Source organism: Vombatus ursinus, unplaced genomic scaffold (assembly GCF_900497805.2).
Source record: "Vombatus ursinus unplaced genomic scaffold, bare-nosed wombat genome assembly UNPS02014832.1, whole genome shotgun sequence".
NCBI classification, from domain to species: Eukaryota; Metazoa; Chordata; class Mammalia; order Diprotodontia; family Vombatidae; genus Vombatus; species Vombatus ursinus.
The window spans coordinates 16,493,211-16,517,933 of NW_020954610.1; the positions used below are offsets into that span (position 1 = coordinate 16,493,211).

Genomic DNA, 24,723 nt, shown 5'->3' on the forward strand with positions numbered 1-24,723 from the left:
GTTGCAACGTCTCCCTCCCCCGCTTTCCCTCTCCTCCTCCTGGCTGTGAGCTCAGTTCCTGCCTCCCTAGCACTTTTTTTACGGGTGCTGGTGACTCGTGAGGGTGGGGATCTTCTCTCCCCGCTAGGAGCCACGCCTCAAGCTCTTTAAAGAGTATCCGCCCCCTTGCTGCCCCCGGGGAGGAGAGAACGCCCGCCTACCTTGCAGCCCCCCCGCGGGACTGGTAACCTGCCCAACCTGAAGCCTCCGGGAGACCTGAGCAGCCGCCCATTTTACAGGCAGTCCCGGGGAGGATCGCGCCAGCAGCATGTCTTCCAGCTCCAACCTTAGCACCATGCAGCGCCTGGTAGAGCAGCTGAAATTGGAGGCGGGGGTGGAGAGGATCAAGGTAAAGGTCGGCACGGGGCAGGGCTGTCTGGCTGCCGGCCAGGCGCTTGTTTGCAGTGACGGAGGACAGTGGGGCAGAAGTGGTTGCAATTTTTTGAGGGGAGCGGGTTTTGCAGGGTGTCTGTAGCTGGGGAGAGCGGAGAAAAGGCCTCAGATCTTTTTCTTCCTTTTTTCTCTTTTTTCCCCTCTCAGCTGAATGGGTGTGGCCGCTAAGTATCCTGGTATGGAGAAGTGCCTTCTCACCCTTAAACTCGAGTATTTCTTGAGGCTGTATATCCCCAGTGCCTTATATATTTAATAGTATATTTACCAGTGGGATCCCCGGGCAAGTCATCCGAACTCTCTCAGCCAGTTTCCATTTGTACTTTGCACATGTTATCAATTGAGATAATATTAAGCAAAGCGCTTTGCAAAACAAAACGCTTTGCAAAACAAAACGCTTAGCAAAACAAAACGCTTAACAAAACAAAACGCTTAACAAATGCTAGCTACTAGTAGTAGCATAGGCTTTGTGTGTGCTTGTTGAATTGAATCAGATCTCCCTGCCCCTTAGAGGTGGGCCGGAGAAGAGAGGCTGAGAAGGTACTTAAACCTGGGTGAAGGAGAGGATGCAGCCCAAAGCTAATCAATAAACATGTGCCCTCTCCGTGCCAGCAACTGTGCTAGCTGGGGATACACTTCCGGCCTTGGTCAGGGAGGTGCTGGGTGTCTGACTTGGGGATCCCTGCCGTCCTCCCTTGAAACAAAGTCCCGCGGAATCCCATGGGGGGAAGCTGGAGCCAGGAAGCCGCGTCCCTGAGTGACCCTGCTTTTGTGTGACTGTGGGAGGAAGGAGAGAGGGATCCCCTAGCACAGAAGTGACACCTTGGCTACTCAGGCGACTTTCGTGTGTGCGTGTGTGTGTTCATTGCTTGGCTTTCCCCCTCCTTTTTCTCCCCACTCTTCTCCTTTTTATCTTCCCCTTCCCTTTTCTCCTCCCCACCCCCACCCTTCTGTCTATCCTTACCCCTCACCCACCCTTCCTCCTTTTTAACTTCCTTCTCCTCCTTCCTACTGCTAGCCTCTCTCCAGAGCCCCTCCCCCTTGCTTGACTGTAGCCATCCCAGGCAGTCTAGGCCGCAGCACAAAAGTGGCCCAATTCCCAGGAAGGGCTGCCCATCTTAGAATGGGCAGGAGAGGACGGCTGGTTTCTGACCCTGGTAAATGTCTTCATTGTGGGTCCACAAGCTGGCTTCTGTTTACAGTCCAGAGCTGCAGATATACTGGGGGATGGTTGGGCATGTTTAGGGGCAGAACAAGCCCAGATGAGCCTTTTGTGTTGGGAAACTGGAGGGACAGTATCAACTTTTGTCTTGGAGGTAAGGGTGGGGAAGGGCCTTGGTTGACTGAGATTTGGGATCCCACCTAAGATTTCATAGTGTCTAGAGAAGCTATGTCTTCAGAGCATAGGAAAATAAAAGTGAGTGGTGAGGCTCTAGGTCCAGTGGGGCAGGGGGTTTCAGGCGACTTTGCTGGATGGTGGGCAGGCAGTTGAGTTGTGGGTGCTTAGAGCTATAGGGCATAGGAAGAGAAGAGAACAGGCCAAGCATTTTACCAATAGTATCTCATTTGATCTACACAACAACCTTGGGAGGTGGGTGCTATTATTATTCCCATTTTACAGATGGGGAAACTCAGGCAAACGGGTTTTTTTTTTAAAGTGACTTGCCCAGGGTCACACAGCTAGCAAGTGTCTGAGGCTGGATTTGAACTCTGGTATTCCTGACTCCAGGCACTGTTTGCTGCTTCCAATGCTAAGAGATGAGAGAAGAGGGCCAGGCTTGCTAATGCTTAGCTATGGGTTTCTTAATTTCTCCTCTGGGTATATGCCACTTAATAGTTTTTCTGTCTCAGGATTAATCACTTGGGTTTTTAGATAGACTAATCTAAGCTATTCAAAGATTACTTTGTACTTTTCACGTAGTCCTAGCTTTCTGTTTGAACACACTGAAAGTACCTGGAGACATTTGCTGATGATTTATCCTGGTCTAGTTTTGATGTCAAATCTTTCCAGCACCTGTGACCTTCTAAACATGTTTCCCCTGAAGAAGCCTCAAAGCAAAATACGTTATCAGCCTGTTCCACAGCTTGAAAACTTTTTGCCCCTTCACTGCTGGAGCAGATTTGATCGGAACCAGTTTTAAGTACATAATTTCATTCTGTCCACTTTCTTAAACTTTCCCAGTTTCCTCACCTGTAAAATGAGAATATTACTTGCTTTATATCCCACTGGTTTGTTATAAGGAATGCACTTTGTAAATTAACATATTAATATGGACTATTGGCTTTATTGCTAAGAGAAAACTATAGGAATATTATAGACATCTAGGGCAGGTCAGAAGATGAGTCTTCCTGAGTTCAAATCAGGCTCATTCTGTTACTACCTTTGTGACCCTGGGCAAGTCACTTAACTCTGTTTGCCTTAATTCCTTCATCTGTAAAGAGAACTGGAGAAGAAAATGGCAAACTCCTGTAGTATCTTTGCCAAGAAAACACCAAATAGAGTCATAAAGAATTGGACATGACTGAAAAACAACTGGACAACATACGGATGCTGGCTGTTGTGATTATCATGCTCTATGTAACACTGTCTAATTTATATTATTTTCAGGATAAAGGGTTTGCACTAGAATCTGGGTTCTTTACCCTTTCATCTGTGAACTTAAAAAAAATTGATAACTATTTCAATATAATTGGTTTCCTTTGTAATCCCATGCATTTTTAATGTCTTTTTTAAACATTATTTTGAGAAGGGGTTCATAACATTCAACTAGATTGTGAAAGGAGTCCAGGGCACCAAAAAAAAAAAAAAACAAACCAGAGTGAGCCCCTGTAGAAGATGATTCCTAAGGTCTTTCCTAGCACTAAAATTTTAAGTCAGCCAGGCCTTTCATAGACTCAGTTAGAATTTTATTGCTGTTTAGAAGTACCCTATATCCTCAGGACCCTCTGCTTATTTCATCCCACCAGGATGTCAGCCCTGTCCCAGGGCATGCCATCTTTTGTCGGCAAGGATGGCCTACTTCCAACCCAAGTCAGAATTCACCATCAGAACAGTGGAAAGAACAGTCATTGGCTTTTTACACCGAGGAGTAGTTTAACAAGTTAGGACAAGGCCAAACGAGGTGCTGTGGGAACACAGGAACAGGGGAATTGCAGTAGTTGCTGCATAGCATTAGGTTACTTAATTGTCTAGGACGAAGCTTTTTAGTAAGTTTTGCCTGCTATCAACCCATGTAGTGCTCTTACTTTTCTTTCGTGACGCTGTCATATTCAGTTCGACAAGGAAACTGAAACTTATTTGTTGATGTTGTTCAATCTTTTTTTTTTTTAGTCATATCTGACTTCTTGTGACCCCATTTGGGGTTTTCTTGGCAAAGATACTGGAGTGGTTTGTCATTTCCTACTTCAGCTTGTTTTATAGATGAGGAAATTGAGGCAGACAAGGTGAAGTGACTTGCCCAGTGTTACACAGCTAGTTGAATTTGAACTCAAGTCCGCCTGACTCAAGGCCCAGTGCTATATCCACTGTGCCACCTCCATTGACAGGTGGGGACTGAAACCAGAACGTCTCACACTATGTTCAGTGCCCTGTCCTCTCTATATACTGTGCTGCCTTTGTTGAATGAGTGATTAGATGTATTTATTAAGTGCTTACTGTGTACCAAGCACTTTTGTCAGGTGCTGGGGATACAAAAAAAAGAGAAACTCATTTCTGCCCTTAAGGAGCTTATATTCTGTGGCAGCGGGGAGGGAGGAACACCATGTATAGCAAAAATACATATAAATAAATATATACAAAATATATTATAGGTAATTTGGGCAGACAGTGGTAGCAGCTGGGGGACTTGAGGGAAGTTTCCAGTAGGAGGTGGTGCTTGCGAAGAACTTTGAAGGTAACTAGGGATAGTGGGTGGCACAGATGAAGAGGGAGTGATTTCCAAGGGGAAAGAGGGCTGATACAGAAGATGGAATATTGTTTGTGGAGAATGGCAAGAAGGCCTGTTTGGCTGGACTGAAGACGATAGGAAGGGGAGTAATGCAGAATAAGCCTGGAAAAGTAGATTGGAGCTTTATTATGTAGGGTTTTAAAGTTCAAGTAGGGCAACTGGCATTTGATTCTAGAAGTAATGGGGAGCCACTGGAGTTTTTTGAGTAGAGGAGTGACCTATGCTGAAGGAATTATCATTGACCATTCATTAGGTAGATGGGTCAGAAGGGAAGACACAAGTATCTCTTTACATATGTAAATTTCATGCAGCAGGAATTTCAAGTGAATAAATTCAAATTTATTCTGAGTAAATTTGACAATTGAGATTATTAGTAACTTTGGTAAGAGCTGTTTCAGTTGAGTGATGAGGTAGGAAGCCAGAATGCAAAGGGGTGATCATAGGATGCTAGTTTTGAAGTTTGAAGAAACCTTAAGAGGTCATCTAGGTTAATTCCTTCATTTTACAAACAAGGAAGCTCAAACTCCAGGTCTCCTGACTCCAAATCCAGCAATCTTTCCACTGTACTATGCTGCCTAATCTGAGGAACTAGAAGGGAGGAAATGCCCAGATGTAGACCACATTTTTTCTGGAAATTTGATTCTGAATGAGAGAATGAGAATATAATAACAACTTGAAGGAATAGGTGGATAAAGAGAAGGTTTTCAAAGGATTGGGGGAGATATGGACATAGTTGTAGGCATCGGTATGGGAAGAGATTGAAGTTTAGAGAGAGAATGAGGGGATGATCGTGGGGGCAGTCTGCTGGAAGAGAGGGGAGAAGATGGCATCGAGAATGCAATTCAAGTTAGCTTTTGCCAGGAGAAGGGCCATCTATTCATCAGAAATGAGTAAAGAAGGAGAAAATGGGGCATGATTTCAAGAGGTTTTGAGTAGAGGAGGAGAGGGATGCTCTTTGTGAACAGCTTCTGTTTTTTTTCAGTCAAAGGTTTTCTGCTGAGAAGGGGGGATATGGGGGTCTCAGGGGAAACTAACTTCAGACAAATGTTTCTGTAGTATAGTTCTTTCTGGCTTGAAGTCCATGATCCTGTGTCTTCCTTCTGGTGCCTAAAAGCCTCTGTTGCCATGAAATACTCTATTATATCTAAACCTGAAAATTGTCCTTCTGGATTTGGCTTACACCATACTGACTGGGAACCAGCTAAATTGAACTTTTTAGAAAAATGTCAAAAATCAATAATCAAGGATTATCTCTCTCCTTTTTTCTCTCCATGTGGGAAATATAGCCTGGATAGAAATCTTAGAAAAGACACTTCTACCAACAGCTAGTTATGTGATCATGGCAAGTCCTCTTTCACTTTTTAGTTTGTGGTATAAAATAGGAGCCTGTAATCTTTGTGCTGTCTCACTGGGTTGTTGTAAGGAAAACAGTTTGTAAACTATAAATTTCAATAGTCCAATCCAATCTGTCCTTCAGGCCTTTTGATGTATGTGCTATCTGCAAATTACTGTGCTTGGGCAGTAGAGATACAGAAAAAATGAAAAATAGTTCCTGTGTTCAAGGAACATTCAGGCTTCTTGCACCTTATCCTCTAGTAGGTACTCTTCAATCCAGTGACAGTGACTTCCTTGTTCCCCAAACAAGACACTCCATCTCTTGACTCCAGGCATTCTCTCTGGCTACCTCCCATGCCAACACTCCACTGTCTACCTCCTCCACTGTGCTGACCTCCTTGGCTTCCTTAAGTCCTAAGTAAAATCCCACCACTTTCTACAGGGAGCCTTCCCTAGCCCCTTTTAATTCTAGTATCTTCTCTCTGTTAATTATTTCCTATTTATCCTGTATATAGCTTGCTTTATATTTGTTTGCGTGTTGTCTCTTTCATTAAATTGTAAACTTCTTGAGGGCAGGGACTGTCTTTTTCTCTTTTTGCATCCCCAGTGCTTAGTACAGTGTCTGATACATAGTAGGCATTTAATAAATGTTTATTGATTTGTTGATTGATTACTGGGGATGAGGAGGGGTGGTATTGGGTAGAATATTTCAAGAATCCATGACTTTGTGGGTGTAGATTCTCCCTATACAGGTTAATCATAGTCCTTTCGATTCCTTGGTAGATAATCTTTATGAATGCTGGGTCTAAAACAAACAAAAAAACAACCTGATGGGTAACCCCTTCTGGTGATGAGCTTGTTCAGACTCAGCTATATTGGCTTATATTTGCAACCTCTTTAACTTGGCAGAACCTGAGAATTCAGGGTCAACTCTATGCCATTGTGAGTGGAGTAAAGCATAAAATGCTGTGTCAAGGTGATCTCTTATTATTGTGAACTCTCGTGTTTTAGACTCACCTGTGAGTAAATTGCTATGAGGCAGAAAACATCTCATCTAGCTATATAGAGTGTACACAACTATTTGGCGTTAAGAAATGAAAGAAATCCCCCCCCCCTTTTTTTTAAGATGGAACACTATAACAAATGATTGATTGCCTTTATTACAAGATAGGATAATCGGGTACTTAATCTACCAGGTACAGAATTTTAAATTCTGAATAAAGTACTTTCTCTGGATGAAAGGCAGAAACTCCTTGATCTTTCTCTCTCTTTCCCTTTTCTCCCCTGTTCTCCTCCTTTCTCTCTCCACCAACATCCATCCTCATTTTTGGTGCATTGAAACAATTTGTTTGCTTTCTGTGGGCAAACATTATATAGGGCTGCTAAGAGTTGTATATTTGCTAGAAAACCAGTCTCCTGATAGTAGTTTGCTCCTGTGTTGTGTAATAGATACAAAACTCTTCAAACAATTGCAGTTTCTCTGAGTTGAATAGTTCAAAGCTATGGTGTTATCATTCACTTCACTGAGAAAATCTGAAATAATTCCATGGAAGAGCATTCTCCACCTCACCCCCCAACCCCCACCCCCAGCCCCAGCCACTTCTCTTCTTTTAGGAGTTTAGTTACTAGGGCTTTCTATAGGTCCATCCCTATAACGCAAAGGTTCTTAACCTTTTTTGTGTGTCACGTACCCATGGCAGTCTGGTGGTGCCTGTGGACTCCTTCTCAGGATAATGTTTTTTAGTGCATAAAATGAAATACATAGGATTATAAAGGGAACTAGTTATATTGAAATAACAGTAATCAAGGTTCAGAATGCTTATTATAATGGAGTAGAAGTTGGTTCTTAAAGAGAAACCCAGGTGTGTCCTTTGTTTTGCTGTATGGGAAAGGTGGAAGGGAGACATGTCTTTAAGACATAACTTTTATCTTCTTTCTCCATTCAGGTCTCTCAGGCTGCTGCAGAGCTCCAGCAGTATTGCATGCAGAATGCTTGCAAAGATGCTCTACTAGTAGGAGTTCCAGCAGGGAGCAACCCTTTCAGAGAGCCCCGGTCCTGTGTTTTACTGTGATGACAGGTAACTCGGACTGGTGCTTTACTGGGGCTCATTTTTCATCTCCTAATTGACATTTTCAGGGGCCTCCACACAGATTTGGCGGTAATCTCTACCTGTGTTTTGGTACCCATTTGCTGATTGGGTCAATCTGATAATGCTGATAAAATCAAAGTAACCAAATCCATAGATCACAGATTTAGAACTGGAAAAAGGACCTTGGAGACCATTCAGTCTAATTCTTTCATTTTACAGATGAGGAAATGGGGGTCCATGAAGTGACTTGCCCAAAGTCACACAGATAGGATTAGAATTTAGCTAGGTGGCAAAGCTGACCTCAGACACTAGCTGTGTGACTTTAAGCAAGTCATTTAACTTTGTTTAACTCAGTTTTTTCATCTATAAAATGAGCTGGAGAAGGAAACGTCAAACCACTTTAGTATCTTTGCCAAGAAAACCCTAAATGGGGTCATGAAGAATCAGACATGATTGAAACAACTAAACAACAACGATATATAATACACACATGTAGACACACACACATATATATGTAATATATATATATATAATGTACACTATACATCATACATATAATATAACACCCTACCACCACCACCGCACTGTTTTCTAAGTCACTATATGGCCTGCAGAATCCTTATGTATGATTCAGTGGCCCCTGTTTTTATTTGAGTCTGACAGGACTGGTATAGTAGAAAGAATATCCAGGAGACCTAGATTTCATTGTCAGCTCTACTGTTCACTAATGTGTGTCGGTGAGTGAAGAATCCCTTAATCTCAGTGAAGATCAGTTTCTTCATCTGTAAAATGGAGATGGTAATACTTCTGTTACCTACTCTACTGAATTGTTGTAAAGCACTTTGTGAACTATAAGATAAATGTGATTCAGGATTGAGACTTGTTAGAGAAGGAAACTTCTGAGCACTGGGGTTTTTTCCTTATTCTTATTTTAATTGATTAATAATAATTCTCTGGTGTAAATCCTATTTTCTCTCCCTTTACAACCACCTTGTAATTATGATATGCTGATTGGTGCTAGTAATTGCTTATGCCCCAAGTTCTCTATTTTTTACTATAGTGAATTAAAGATCCTCTGATCTGTAGCCTTGACAGAATAAGCTTGGTTTTTTTGCACGGATATGATATCCCTCTTAAGATATTTCAGACATCTAGCCTTCAAAAGGACAGCAGATTGAGTTGTTTGGAAGAGAAGTGAGAATACGGGTAAAGATTAGTTTTTAATTGCTAATTTGAAAACTATACCATTTTCATGGTAAATGGAAAGCATGTATTAGAATTTGTAGGAATGTCATGTTTTCATTTTCTTTTCTTTCTTTTTCTTTTTTCAACAGATGAGAGAATTTAGTATTTGATGGCTTTAATTTTGTTTTATTCTTTAAAAATAAACACTAAAGTGAGCATTTGCATTGGTCATCAAGGTCCTCAAGGCCTACAAGTTCAAATCTTGGCATTCAGTAGCTCCCTCCAGTAGGATATAATGGAAAAGGTGCTGGATTTGAGTCAGAACGCCTAGGTTAGAATCTCAGTTCTGCTGCTGTTCACTTCAGCTCTGTAACCCTGTTAGGCAAGTTACTTCACCTCTGTAAGCCTCCATTTTCCAATCTGTACAATGAGAGGTTGTACCTCCAAGATCCTTTTTGGTTCTAAACCTATCATCCTACATCGGGAAGTTCTGTACCTGTGAAAGGAAGCTGCTTAAATTAAGAAGAACCAAGAAAATAACACACCACTAACTTTTGTGTAGTAATTGTACTTTTTTAATAGAAATTTATAATCTTTATAACACAGTTTGGGCATTTTCCTTTTATACTGTTGTTTTCTGACTTGAGAGAATGGAATGTTTTATAAAATTTGAGCATCTTCCAAACTATTTTCTTTTTCTTAACAGGAAGAAGTTCACTGAGGAGTTACCTTCAAGCATGCAGTGATTAACAGCTGCTTCTGAGTCTTAAGAAAATGTTTTTTTTTTTTGTGGCCAAACAGTTTTTAGATATTTGAGACCTTTCTGTTACCAGCCCCAGCAGCCAAATGCCTTCAGGAGTAATGGAAGTTTCTAGATACATAAAGGAATAGACCCACATGTAATAATTAACTTGCTTTTTTGGGGGGGTAATTCTTGTAAAATGTTCTATACTTTAAAAGAACACACACCGTTCCATTTCCAACAAAACTACCCATCTCTCATAACTCAGTTATGACTGTTTCTATATTTTTAACTGCCTGTTTTTACTCAAGTGGCTACATTTTAGCAAAGAAAAACATTTTCTTTTACCGAAAAATTATTTTCATTGTAACTTGTGCCTAAAGGTTTTTATTTTTCAGTAAGTATTTTTCTCCCTCTTTAGAATTTGCATTTTCTAAGGGAACACACCCAAGTGCAGATTACTGGCTTTACTAATCAAGCAGTGTCTTGGTTTTTCTAAAGCAGAAGATAAAATATTTTATTTTTAACACTAAACACGGGAGCTATTTCTTAAGCAATTTGTTTTGAAAGACCAATATTGTCATATTAAATTGCTTCATTTAGATATAATTGAAACTTGTGTGGTTTTAATTTTATTCTGTTCATGCTTAAGAAGATATTACATTTTAAAATTTTATTTTAAAGCATGAACATTAGAAAATGAATGTAAACAGGGAGTGATAGAAAACTATCAAAACTAGAAAGAAGTTTTCAATTCTTAAACATCTGTTGCTATTGTAGTTTTGGTGGTGTGCCCATTGTTTTTATACAGGATACTTTAAAAAGGATACTTTTATTCTTTTGTATTTTTTTTGTTTTGTTTACTTTGTGTTTTTTGTAATAGCTTCTTAGAAGATTAAAAATAAATTTTTTCCCTAATGTTTTTGACCATCTTTTCTTATCACTGAAAAATGCCATGCTTCTATGGTAATTGTCACTTTAAAACTTTTATAGGCTTATGTTTTATCATGGGATGAAATCTCTTTTTCCCACTGTGTAATTGTGTAAAAGTCCCCAAAACACACACATACAAGGGAAGAAAATGACAGAAAGTAGAAGACTAATTTACAAGTCATCAGTTAGAAAAGATAAGATTAGATCTAGAAAAAGGCCTGATAGCAGCAAGAAATGAGGGGAAAATAGATGGCCCTCAGGGAGATGGGAAAGAATCCCTTGCTTAGGAGAACACAGTAATGCCATGGCATTTAATATAGAAGGAGCAAGTAGCTCCATGCACTCTAATGTTCTCTGAAGGCATGGAGACCTATATGCATAGATAAGTAACTGATTTTTATAATGACCTTGAGACATTCAGAAACATTTAAATTATGTTCAATATAAAATTAACCATTCCTCATTCACATTTTTTCATGTCCAAATGGTTAGAAAGATCTCATTAAGCAGAGTGTATGGTTCCAAGGCTTAGTGCAAGCATCATAATGTTTACACAAAAGAAGAACAAATGTAACCCTTTTCACTAATAGAGATGTTCTTTTTCTTTGTGCTTTTCACGGGAGATATATATCTATATATAGAGATGATATATAGTTACAGATATGATATAGATATATACACACACACTTCTTGAAGTTGGTGGACATATCTCCATGTTATTCCCTGATGTTGATATTCAATGAAACATTGAATAAATGTACATTGCCCAGATGATGACTTGCAGGTGGCTGGGCAAACCTTCAGGCCAAGGCCTTTACAGATCGATACTGTGGTGGGCTCAGAATTGAATAGGAATAAGTTGGACTGGATCCTATTTAAAATGTTGCAACACATTGAATGTGGTATGGAGAAGGAAGAAAAGGCACCTCATGGTTTCTGTTTGCTCAGTAAACAAGGAGGCATGGCTATCTGCTGAAAGAAATGGAAATGGAGGAAAAACTGGAGATTTGAGGAAAGAAGAGAAGGTTTGGAACAGCCACTAAGGATAGAGGCAATCAACGATGAATATGCTTTGCAGTCCAGCAATGAGGATCCAGTTGACATAAAATAATATGAGTTTATGAATATGAATATATGAATAGTGGACCAAGTTAGTGTATTGGGTGAATTCTTCTAGAGGTGTCAAGCAGTTTGGAAGTATGAATGGAGAAAGGCAGATAGTGGAGATATCTGATCCAGGGTGGAGAATTGGAGGGTGGGAATAGTGATGAGATGGGTAAGTGAGTCAAGGGCAGAGGATAGTATGTATTTAAACTGGTCATCTGTAGAGTCAAGATGGAAGAGAGTAAAATGAGTTCAGGGGTGATGAACTTGGAGAATAGGAGGAGATTGGAGGTCACAGGGAGAAGAATAGGTATAGCAAAAAGTGAAGCAGAGAGGTGGAAGGACAGGAGATTGTGACAAGGGGAATTTCTGAGTTTAAAATGTGGAAAGACCATACTTGTGGGTGGCACTGAGTTCTAAGATACGCTCATTCTTGTTGGTGGCTGAGGTAGAGTGAATCTGCAGGTCATTGGAGCTTAGATCAAGGTGGGTGGGACTCCAGCTATATGTCAAAGTCCCCAGGTATGAGGGCAAAGGTTGAGCTAGATACTGAAAATTGGGTAGAATCCTTGAGAAAGGAGAGAGAACAATGTGGAAAACAGTAGATTGCTAAAAATATCTTGACTGTGTGATAGAGAGAGAGCTCCTGAACATCAGAAGAGAAGAGGTTGTTGGAGTTGTGGTAGCAGAGGCATAATCTGGAAGGGTCATTGGGGACCATACAGTAAACCAGCTCCTTTTCTAGACCCCAGTGTATGTGAGAGGAAGCAGTCAGCACCAAGAGTGCTGCAATGGCCTCAATAGAGAGCTAGGTTTCCATGAACACAAAATGATAGAAAAGAAGAGAAAAGAAGAAATAGAGGATGAAGGGAAATTAATGATCAGCAGGGTTTCTAGGCAGCACAGTAGAAAAGGAGGAGAGAAGTGGCAGGGGAAGGAGACTTTCAAAAGCCAACTGAACCACTAGGATTAGAGGAGCAGGAGATTACTTGCTATGGGTGCTGGTTTTTTGGAGCTTACCTTTCAGGGTCCTGTGATAGGGCAGTATTGGTGCAATGTTCCTTCTAACATGGGGGTAGATGGGAGTTAAAGCCAAGTGCTGGTCCTTAGGGACTTGGACTGAACTCACTTTGAGCCAGCTCAGTAGTCATATCCCAAGAAGGTGGGGGAATGGGGCAGCTAGGTGGCACACTGGATAGAGCACTGGCCCTGAAGGCAGGTGGACCTGAGTTCAAATCCAGCCTCAAACACATAACACTCACTAGCTGTGTGACTCTGGGCAAGTTACTTAACCCCAACTGCCTCACCAAAAAAAAAAAAATGTGGGGGAATAAAGAATGCTCAGAAGATTCAATGAAGTAAATATAAACTAAAACGTATGTAATATATTTTTAAAAGTTTTCCATTGTCTACTAAGTTCTGTTTTGATGGCATACCATGGGTACAATCACAAAACAACCATGAAGCTCTTGGAGCTCCTAAATGGTTAGTTAACCTTCAGTTAACTGAAACTGTAACTTAGATTATTTCATTCTCTGATCATTACAGAAAACAAGAGGAAGAAACTCGTCAGAAGAGGAAGCGTAATACTCTCCATTTTAGCACTCACTGATTTCTTGAGAGCTCATGAGCAAAGTCAATTAACCTTCCTAAAGTTCAGTTTTCTCACTAGATAAAAAATGGTATACAATATCACTTCTGTATCATATAGGAATGTACTGAAAGTGAGTAAACTTTTACTACTCTCTTCAGCACCAGGAAGAAAGGTGGTGTCTCAATAATAAAACTGAGGATTTGTTTTTATAAGAAGTATTATTATTTTTTTGAGAGAGAGAGTAATTAGTGAAAAAATTACGCACATCATATAAAGGGAGGGAAAATTAATTAACCAACAGCTTATTTGCTGAATTTATAGAACTAATGCTTGCATAATATTTAACTTGAAGGGTGTTTTACAGTTTCCTTTTCTGTAAAATGAAGGTAATATTTTCATGGCCAAAAGGTTATTGTGAAGAAAGCTCTTTTGTAAGCCATAAGATACTCTAGTAATACAAGTTAATAACAGTAAGGATAAGAACAACAATGACAACATAATTGTTATCTTATTAGCAGTGCATGGAGAAAAAAAATCTGTAGCCTCGTCAAAGAATTCTATGCCAAAGATGAATGTTTCAATCTCCTGACGGTAAAGAAAGGGACTAGAATTCTAATGGCAGCAGTCATCAGTTAGCTGTGATAGCAGCCATGCTGTGAGGCTGGAAGAGTGTGATGAGAGAATAATCATCAAAATTTCATTAAAGACAAGACAGACTTCTCAGATATACTATTCTGATAGTATTCCCCAACCCCCTCCAATTTAAAAACCCTAACAAGTCATTTTAGTATTAATGCGTGGTTTGGTGGCCTTTTAAACATTATATTAGTTTCTTTTAGAAGGCTTTGTAATTCTCCTCAAGACCTATGTTCTTGCACGAACTTTGTTCGAGCAAAGTGTCTGAGAATCAGAATTGAACATTGTTTGCCTTGGATGCAGAGTCAGTCCAGCTCCTTGTTTTCTGAACGGCTGTAAAATGAGAAGATGCCATAGGTGTCTCCTTTCCACCATTATTAGCCTGAGGAAACAGGGAACCCTGGAACTTTGCCTGTGTCAGTCTTCAAGGTTTCCTATTTACATTTTCTTTAACCCCCCCTCTACTTTTCCATACCATACACATATGTGTGTGTTTATGTGTTATGATAGAAGCTTTTCAGGTTTTGATGACAGGAAGGGGCACAAGTAGAGCCAAAGGGCCACAGTGAATTTGTCCTGAAAACCAAAGCATCTTCAGTTCCTTGTATTTGTAGATTTGGGCTTTAATAGAGAGGAAGCAGTTTCCTAGGCTTAGAGATTTAAGAGACAGTTCCCTGGGCCACTGCCAAATCTGTAAAGCCAATGGAAGGAAAGTGGTTAAGTTAGAGACAACCAAAAATAGTTGAGAAATAGTCACCAGATTCTGGGTCTTACTGAGATCTCCCTTTTTCTTCCCCTCAGTAAATGAGGAAAATAAGGCTAGTTGTGCTGTAATTTTTCAAGGCAAAACATGAATCTTCTTGAATTTCCTTATATTTTTTAATACATTTGAACTTTTAATACCTACTCTGTATTGGTTCTGTTGTTTTAGTAATACTGTCAAGATAAATATTCAGGATTTAGAAATCTTGGTAAGGAAGGGATGATACTATATTTGTCCAAGAGATGATTAAATTACATTTTTCTAGCAGTGTGCTGTTATTCTACTTAGTTACAGTTGGCATATCATGTTAACAAAGCTCATTTTATGAAAAGGATAACTGTTACCAACATCTGTTGTTTAAATAATTTAATTTAGTTAATTGTATTTGATATTTTGGTCGTCATAATTGAATCATCCAAAATTGCAGGCCACAGTGCAAATTCATGCTTTGCAAAAGTAGAAATTCCTTAGCAAACCGCACACCCATAATGCATTGCAGAAGGGGATTATTTTGTGCAGTTATGGGGACATATCAACATGTAGTATTTTGGTAACCCCAGAAATGATGAGACGTCTTTAACTGTTTGGATAAAAAAGTATTTCTTAAGCTATCCTAAATTGTTATGAGGAATTCTAATACCATATCTTATGCCCGAGACACTAGAAGCAGCTGGTGTGCTAAGTAACACATATTTTAAAAACGGAGAAAAGTGTAAATCCTAGTTGTTCCAGTTCTTCAGACCATACAAATTTCATTTGTACATAAACACAGCTGAATACACCATTTCATAAGTCCTTAGCTATCTCTAGCATTGCCCTACAATCCTAAAATTTATGGCTAACTTTCTGAAATCGTTATGAAAGCTATTATTTACATACTGCTTTAAGTTTTGCATAAGCTTTGCATATATTATCTTATTTGAAAAGTATAATAAAGTAAGGACACAAAGAACTGGGGCAGAATACCTGAGGACTGTACTGCATTTTGCCTGGAACTTGGAAAGAAAATGCCTGGGAGGCAGTCCCTGTTAGACAAAACACTATGTCAAAAACATGTTTTATTACTAAGGCTCATAGTATTTTTCTTATTGTATGCTTTAATAGGAGCCATCATAAAATAGCAGATTAAAAGTGGCTCTACTTTCAAGCTTAGTTTTAGCCACTTCTTTGTCTCTAGAGGGTCTGGTCTTTCTTTTTTACTTCCTGACTCTAAAGGGTTACACTGGGCTCTGAGATGGTGATTCAGGTTGCTTTACTCTGTTCCAGAGATAGGGAGTTTTTGGGTAATGAGGAATAAGTTCATTTTCTAAAATTAACTGAATTCTGGAAATTACCTTGAAGCTTGTGAGAGTTACTAAAGTAACTGATAATTATAATTATTTACAAAAGTGTAAATTATAGAAGGTGGTGTACATTTCTTGGAAATTTTATTTCATTAGAACATTGAGAATATAGAGAATAACCTAACGTTTGAGTAATGCTTCACACAATGATAATATACTCCAGAGCCCTTTACAATGTAGCAACTGGCCTAGTGTTTCTTCAAAAGAACTTAAAGTGTCTTCGGCCATCGGTTCTTCCAGGGACTTTTTCATACACTAGACGCCTTTTTTTGCGTTGGGGTTGCTGTGAATATATTAAATCTATGGAGAAAAGAAAAGGAAAACTATTATGTTGCTGATCATAACAGATAGTGGCTATGAAAGTAGTTTGTTTTAGCTTTATAAATGGCTTTTGGGGATAAAGAATCTGTCCACCACATGTATTACCTATTGCTAAATTACTAAATTATAACTATGCTAAAAAGATGACTATTTAGATTATTTTATTTTTTAAAACATAAAACAGAACTTTTTCTAACATAGTATAATATATATTCATTGTTACAAAATTTTTATGTTAATAAAATGCTCCAACCCAAATATAACCGTATATGCTTTCACCTGGAGTGAAAAGCAGGGAGAAATTGCTAAGATGCCACTAAGGCATGGCCCCCTGACTGCTGGAATGAGTCAGTAAACCTTCACAAATTAGGGCATAAGAAAGAACCAACTGTAGTTTGTACCATCCTTAAAATAATTAGGAAATATGACCTATGGTTCATATAGGTTATGAACATGTATGTGTATGTCTATACATATATATTACATGGAGAAAGAGAGAGAGAGAGGCAGACATTTATATATTAGTATGATGGAGTACTAAATCCTAAAATATTATTAGTGGCATATAAGGAGTCTTGGCCTGCCACTGAAGACCCTCAAAGGAATGGCAAAATAGTTCTGGGCATCAGCACTAGTACCTAAGGGAAGCTAGCTGCAGCACCTATTTTCTTTATATAGTTCAAAGAGCTCAACCAACAGCATGTAGTACTTCCACAGGCTCTTGAACTGACTGTTGTTTTTCTAAGGTTTATATTTATTGTTACTTCTTGCCCCATTCAAATTCAGAATTCTTTGCAAATTAAAAAAAAGGAAGAAAAGGTATTTTTTCAATCTAACAAATAAAAAATTCATATTTATTTATCTGTCTGACTACTCAAATCTTTTTTTTTTTTAATCGTATACAGCCAATTCAGGGAATTTTCTCATGTATACCTGATAAAATGCTCTTCCTATAGCTATTCAATGAAGCTCTTTTACATCCTGCAAAATCCACTTGGAAATCTTTTCTAGTGTCATCTACAACTCCCAGTTATCTATAATATCCAAACTAAGCAAATATTAAACTGGGAAAATCACTATAAAATATAAATTTTTATATATTGACTGTTTTTGTTATTATTTTTAATACCATAACATTTATGTTCTTGGAAGTCTGGGACTAGATCTTTTGTGGAACTCTCTATATAGTACTTGGCCCTGTGCTATTCAGTAGAAAGTATGCTCAGTGAAAACACAGATAACATTTTCCTGGAAAAGATTTAACTAGCATCTTGGGAGAGTGAGATAAAAATTCAATATAGTTATGAAAAGGTAGATATATAAGTGCTAATTAACAATTAATAGAAGGATTTTTAAAAATGAACTATGGATATTAGGTAGAAAGTAACTGGTCACAAGAGAAAAAAAATTGAAGTTTTGTAGAGATATTAAAATTTCTAAAGGAAAGCCTTTAGTCACAGATTCATAGGATTTAGGCTTCTCTTATAGGATCAACTCCCATGACCCACAGCTTCACCCTTTTTTTATTCTTTTTTTGGCTAGGCAATGAGGTTAAGTGACCTGCCCAGGTCACACACTTAGTAAGTGTTATGTGTCTGAGGCCACATTTGAACTCAGGTCCTCTTGAAACCAAAGCAGCTACTCTATCCATTGCGCCACCTAGCCGACCTCCTTCTTTATTCTTAAAACCTATTCCAGCCCCTCCATCCCATTCTGTTTTCCTGTTCTCACCCCTTATTTGTCTTCATTTCTCCTACTTTATAGTCTTGCCCCTGTTTTTAAGTAGTATAACTATACAATATCTTGCATACTTACATTCTTCAAACCCTTGTTCTGTGGTCACTGTCAGACCTTCCATGCACCTACTCTCCTGTTACTGAAATGCCACTGCATGAAGTCCTGCAGTTGTGCCCACTACTAATCTAATCGCAACTGGACCCTCACTGTTGCATGACAAACTTTTTAGTCTTCTTCTGTTCTCTAATTTCACATTCACTGCATAGCATCTGTTCTAAACTCTTATCTCCTCAAACCCCCAGTGCAATTCCTATTCTACTCTCCCCCATGCACCCGCTTTTTAGTAGATGATCTCACTTCTTCCTTTACTAAGACTTCACTGCAAACTTCCACATTTCCTCTATGCCAAACATAAACTCATCTACATCTTCACCCAACCTTTCTTCCTTTGCTTCATTCTTCAAGGTGGCCCTTTTTCTTGTCAGGGCTAATCCAATTCAATTTGCCTAGCTAAGCCTCACCTTTTTGTAGTTGTAAAATTGCTTTCTGAATGCAAATTTAGCCACCTATGTTCATTTGATCTTCCTGCAGAGTTTTGGTTTCCCTTTTTTTTTTCTTTTCCTTTTTAGGCTGGACCTGTGATTTCATTGGTATGGAAACTCCCTCCACCAGTAACTCAGCTGTAATTTAGAGAATTCACTGGGAACACTAAGAGGTTAATGAATTTGCCCATGGTTATATAGCTAGTATGTGTCAGAGACAGGATTTTAACTGAGGTCTTCCTGAATTCGGACTGCCCTTTTAGCCCCTACATTATTCTACCAATCAAGTTATCCTGTTCAAAAAAAGGAAACCTTTTTTTTTTTTTTTTTTAGTGAGGCAATTGGGGTTAAGTGACTTGTCCAAAGTCACACAGCTAGGAAGTATTAGTGTCTGAGACCAGACTTGAACTCAGGTCCTCCTGACTCCAGGATCAGTGCTCTATACATTGCACCGCCTAGATGCCCCTAAACTTTTGTACTTTTAAACTTGTATGCTATCAAGTATTTTTCATTTTATTCTTACAGTATCTCTGTTTGCACAACATATGTTAATAAACAAGCCCAAACAAATGTATTGACTTTTAAAACAAAATGAAAAAAATTCATAAGAAAACCTAGTTGTCTTTTTTAACTCATAAAATCAATGATAATTAAATTTAGTTTGAAATTATTCTCAACAAATAATAATAGTTGTTACCTGTTAATGATTCATTCCCTGCTAAATCTGATGAAGTTGCAATGTGTCTTTTCTGTCCTGAATATCTTCCAGATTTTTGCTGGACATACAGATTGTTGAATTTTTCTGAAGTTGCATTTAAATTATAGGCACAGGATTTATGTGCAAATGAATTCACATTGGAGAAACCTAGTAATCCTTTCAAGGAAGTCTTATCTGTCTGAGCATCTAGCCTATCACACATGAAGTCTTTTAATTCATCAGACAGACAATTTTGTTGAAACACAAAGGGGTCAGAGGCTGTATTTAAATTGTCTTTTTTAGGGAGCCATGTATCATATGAGCTCTGTTCTCTATCATATTGCAACTTGAGAGGATGGATTTGTGATTCTGGTATATTATTGTTAAAATTCCAGGTAACAGGATACCCAGACTTCTCTAGTAAAAAGATGGGGGAATCTAATTCTTTTCTTATTTCTCCTTTTGTTGTGTGTATGTCTTGTCCCTTACAGTTTATACAATCAGAGTTAGCAAGACTCTCAGTCATTCTTGCTTCATAACTCATTTCAGCTAGTCTCAAAGAAAAGACATCTGACTCTGAATCATTCTGCCTTAGGAAGGAAGTGCCAGCTGTTCTTCTGGATCCTTTGTTATTTAGAAAAGCAGTATCCTGTGGTTGGTATGGGTTCAAATTGGAATCTTCCCAGCAGTTCATTTGTTCATAAGATTTTGAAGATGGTAAAATACATTGTATTTCATTTGGTCCTGTAAGGGAAGTGGTATAATTTGAAGACAGACTTGCATCTTCAGGCACTTTTTCATATAATTTTGGATAACAATAATATTTATCCTGTCCTCGAATGATTAATGCTGAAGAACTTGAGATTGAACTCTGAGAAGAGATGGTACCAGGTTGGTATTCATTTTCTTGATATGATGAAATTAAAGGTGACTTTGTCAGGGAAGAACCAATCTTGAACAAAGAAGTAATCTCAGAAAAGTGCTAAAAAAAATTCAGAGAATTTAATACAGCAAAATACAGTCAATAATTAGTTCAACTTACCATTTATTAAGTTTCTACTTACTATGTTTGAGGCACTTTGCTAGCCACTGGCCAGTAAGAACACTGAGACATGTACACTCATAAATATACAAGTTTTTATTTGATTAGGGCCTAAGAATGGTCAAACACGGTAGCATGAGAGATGTGAGGAAGGATCACTTATAGCTGAGGATCAGGGAAGGCTTTTTGGAGGAGTTGGCCCCTGAGTTAGGCCATGAAGAAAAAGAATGATTTCAACAGTACATGTGTGCAAATTTGTAGCATGATTTCAAGGATATACCTTGTGTAAATTCATGAAGGTGGGTAAGGGAGGACATCTCAGAAAAGCAAGTAGTTCAGTGTGGCTAGAGCATAGTGTGAGAAGAGGAATTGTGTGAAATAATGTTAGAGAGGTAGTTTGGAGACAGATTATGAATAATCTTAAATTAGCCAGGATTAAGAATTTGCATATTATTTTGTAGGTAATGGGAGATTGAAGATTTTTGTGCAGGGGAGAATTGTGATTACACTTATGCATTAGGAAAATTATATATATTAAAGAGAGAAGGGGCCAGAAGACAGAAACACCATTTAGGAAGTTATTACAATATAGCTAGATATGTGTTTTAGGAATATTACTTTGAAACTCTGTGGAGGATAGATTAGAGGACAGAGATTTAAGCCTGGGAGACCGATTAGGTGGCTTTTCTATTGGTCCATTTGGAAAGTGATGATGATGATAACAATGGTTTTATTGACAAACACAAGAAAAAAAAAAGCATGACGCTTACCGTACAAGGACCACAATTTTAGGGAAAGAATCTAGATAGATAGTCAAGATTGTGTTTATTTTAACTGTGAGCTACCCCAAGTCATATAACACATCTCAAAGCAAAGTTTTATTTGAAATGAGTTCAACAAATGCAAAACTGATTTGAGTTTATAACTTCTAATATCTGTTCAAAAAGCCTAATTCTTGCATTTGTGTTTATAAACCATAATAAAGCTAAAAAGTAAAAAAAAAGAAGTTATAACAATAGTATAAGTAGGAGGAATTAACTGTTGAAATAAGGTTGTGGCAGTATGAGTTGAAAGGAGAAGTGAGGGATTTGAAAGCTATCCATCCATCCATCCATATTTGGCATATGAAGGAGAAAGAAGGGCCAAAGATAAGTCTTAATTTTCAAGCCTGGGTGATTGGGCATATAGTCAGGACTTCAACATAAAGGAGATGATAGCATATGCAATGGAAAGAGCACTAGATTTAGAGTAAGGGAGCCTGAGTTAAAATACTGACTCTACCACTTAATAACTTCTCTGGGTCTCAGTTTCTTCATTCATAAAATAAAGGGATTGTATTAGATGATTCCAAGGCTCTCTGATCTTATGAAATAGAAAGGTTTTTTTTTATGGGAGCAAACATTAAGAGGAATGATAATGATTTATTTTGGGGGGGAGAAATACTGAGTTTGAATTACTGAACAGTCTAGTAGGCAATTAGAAATGGAGAATTGGAGCTGATGAGGGAATTTGGGGCTGCTTATACAGATCTAGGAGTCACCAATGAAGAGTTCATAATTTAGCTAATGGGAGTTTGATATGGTAACCAAGAAAGCTGATGTTTTATCTGGATTAAGAGACACAGCACCATTGCTAAACAAATTGTGGTACATGGATGTGGAATATTACTGTGCTGTTTAGAAATGATAAATGTGATGAATTCAGAGAAGCATGGAAAGATTTAAATTAATTAACTACAAAGTGAAGTAAAGCATACCCAGGAAAACAAAATAAGTAATGATTACAATAACATAAATGGAAAAAACAAAAAAATCTAAAGTGAATGCCACAAAATTATGAAGTACAAGCATGGCTCAAAACAAGATATATGAGATGATACCCTTACTTCTCTACAAAGATGGGAGGTCCACGTGTATTTTACATTGCATATATTTTCAGACTTTTTCGATGTATTGATTAGTTATGCTATTTTTTCTTTCTTTTTTGATTTTGAATTATATTTATATTATTATAATTTGAATTATATGAGATGCCTGGGAGGGAAGGGAGAGTGGAATGGGGGAAAGTATGGTGATGAAATAAACAAGATATCAATAAAAAAAACCTATTTAAAAATTAAAACAAAAGAAGAGAGGTATAGTATACAGGACAAAAGAGATGAGAATCCTGCTCTAGTCTGATCTGGTCAGACTACATTTGTATTATTGTGTCCGTATCTTAGTGTCATATTTTAGGGAGAAAGGACCCTTGTTCCTGTTTACTCCATGAACTTGTTTCTCTCTTTCCTTTTCAATGTCTCCTCTTCTGGCATCTTTTCTTCTCTCTACAAATATGCTCAGCTCTCTTCTAAAAAAACACCTTGCCTTGACCCTATTGTTGTTTTAAGTTACCAGGCTACTTTTTTCTCCTAATCTTTACTGTCAAATTGATGGAAAGTCTACCCTCCTCATCTTTATTTTCAGCCCCCTATAATGTGGCCTACCTCTGAATAATAAAGAGTAGTAACTGCTCTCTCAAATGTTATCAGTTACCTCCTAAGTGACTCTTCCAATTTCATCCTTATTTACATCTCTTCAACAGCTGACATTGTTGACCATCTCCTCTATCTTGATGCTTTCTCCTCCCTTGACAGAATTCATTCTGGTTCTCAACTTTTTATCCATTCCTTTCTGGTCTCTTTTGTTGGTTTCTCTTCTCTTTGCCCCCTATATCAAAGCTCTGTGTTGGGCCCTTTTCCTTTCTCTCTCTCTATTCTCTGCTATGGTAAACTTATCCACTCAGAATCATAGAACCTCAGAGTTGGAAGGAATCTTGCTTAACTCATACTTTAGCAAGAATCACATCTATGTAATATCCAACAAGTGGTCATACAACCTTTGGCTGAAGACTTCCAATGAGTAGGAGCCAACTACCTCTTGAGGTATCCAATTTCACTTTTGGATAGCTCCAATTTTTGGAAGTTTTTCCTGACATCAGGCTTAAGTTTGCCACTTTGAAACTTCTCACAGTTTCTAATTCTGCCATCTGGAGCCAAGAAGAATAAGGAGGGAAAGGGGTAGTGAATAAGCATTTATTAAGCACCTACTATGTGCCAGGAACTGTGCTAAGCACTTTACAAATATTATTTCATTTGATCCTTGCAACAACCCTGAGAGGTAGGTGCTATTATAATCTCCATTTTGTAGATAATGAATTAAGTCTAATCCCTCTTCTGTGTCCTCAGCTACTTAAGGACAGCTATCATAATCCTCCTGAATGTTCTATTCTCTAAGCTCAATGTCCCGGAACATTAGCTTGTCTGTCTATTATCACAAACTCTAGGAAGGAGCAGTCACTTCCCCTCAGGGTTTTGTCATTTCCATCTCAGCAATCAGTTCTTGCCTCTTAGGGAAACACATACAAAATAGAATTTCCCCTTGTTGTTTCCTCTATTTTTTGAAGGGTGAAATTATCATGAAGTCAAGTCAAGAAGTTATCAACTGTTCTACTTTTGGCAGAGTGAGAGCTCCAGCAGATGTGTGGATAAATGAAGTTCATCACTATTATAGCATGTCTCTGCTAAAGTTGTGATCTGTTTCTCGAACTTTGAATCTCTTTCCTCTTTCTGTCCAGTTGGTCTCCTTCCATTGATCATTACCCAAGCTTTCATGATCTACATACCATGATTCCTTCTTCAATTCCTGGTTATCCTCACATGAATATGCCTTTTTCTTATTATACAATTACCCTACTTCCCTACCTTTTACTTATCAATTTCCACTTGAACAAGGCATATCCATCCAGAACCATATTCTAGTTACAAATTTTATTCCACCAAGTGTCAAGTGATAACTATGAGGTGAATTTGCCCCCTTGTGTTAGGACCTCAAATTCATCTTGCTTATTGCTCTGAACTTCAGGCATTCGGAGATATTTGAGGCCAGGGGTTTTAGGTTTTTTACTACTAGCTCCTTTCTTGGCTTTTTATCTCCTGTGAACCTCTGGGTATTTCAACTATGATTCTTCCTGCAATACTTCTGAATTATCAAACTAAAGACAACTTCAAAGACTGTCTAATACACATTTAATTCTCCTCTTGATTCCCTATCATCTCATTTCTTACAATGGCTGTTCCAATACTTGCTTCCTCTTTAAGTTCCACACTCATAGCAGATGACTTTCTTTCCTACTTTCCCTTTCTTTGAGGTTCTTCAAGCAGAGCCTGGATGACTATGTGTCAGGTATGTGATTGTGGGGATTTGTTTCATGGATGGATTGAACTAGATGACTGCTGAGGTCCCTTC

At 38.3% G+C, this 24,723-nt stretch overlaps 2 protein-coding genes across 2 annotated transcripts in view; one reads left to right on the forward strand and one right to left on the reverse strand.

Annotated features, from left to right (window-relative positions):
• GNG10 (G protein subunit gamma 10) lies at positions 1–10,343 on the forward strand. Its single transcript, XM_027839427.1, has 3 exons — positions 1–388; positions 7,658–7,789; positions 9,693–10,343. Exons 1-2 carry the CDS (start codon positions 308–310, stop codon positions 7,781–7,783), a joined length of 207 nt encoding a protein of 68 aa, XP_027695228.1. The 5' UTR covers positions 1–307; the 3' UTR covers positions 7,784–7,789; positions 9,693–10,343.
• Positions 10,344–16,286: 5,943 nt separating this feature from the next.
• The window catches only part of SHOC1 (shortage in chiasmata 1), a 116,671-nt gene continuing 108,234 nt past the window's right edge, over positions 16,287–24,723 (reverse strand). The window contains exons 21-23 of the mRNA XM_027839174.1: positions 19,915–20,380; positions 19,399–19,503; positions 16,287–16,401 (exon numbers count right to left, since the gene is read on the reverse strand). Of these exons, the coding sequence (XP_027694975.1) occupies positions 16,301–16,401; positions 19,399–19,503; positions 19,915–20,380 (672 nt within the window). The 3' untranslated portion in view covers positions 16,287–16,300. The remainder of the gene's footprint in view (positions 16,402–19,398; positions 19,504–19,914; positions 20,381–24,723) is intronic.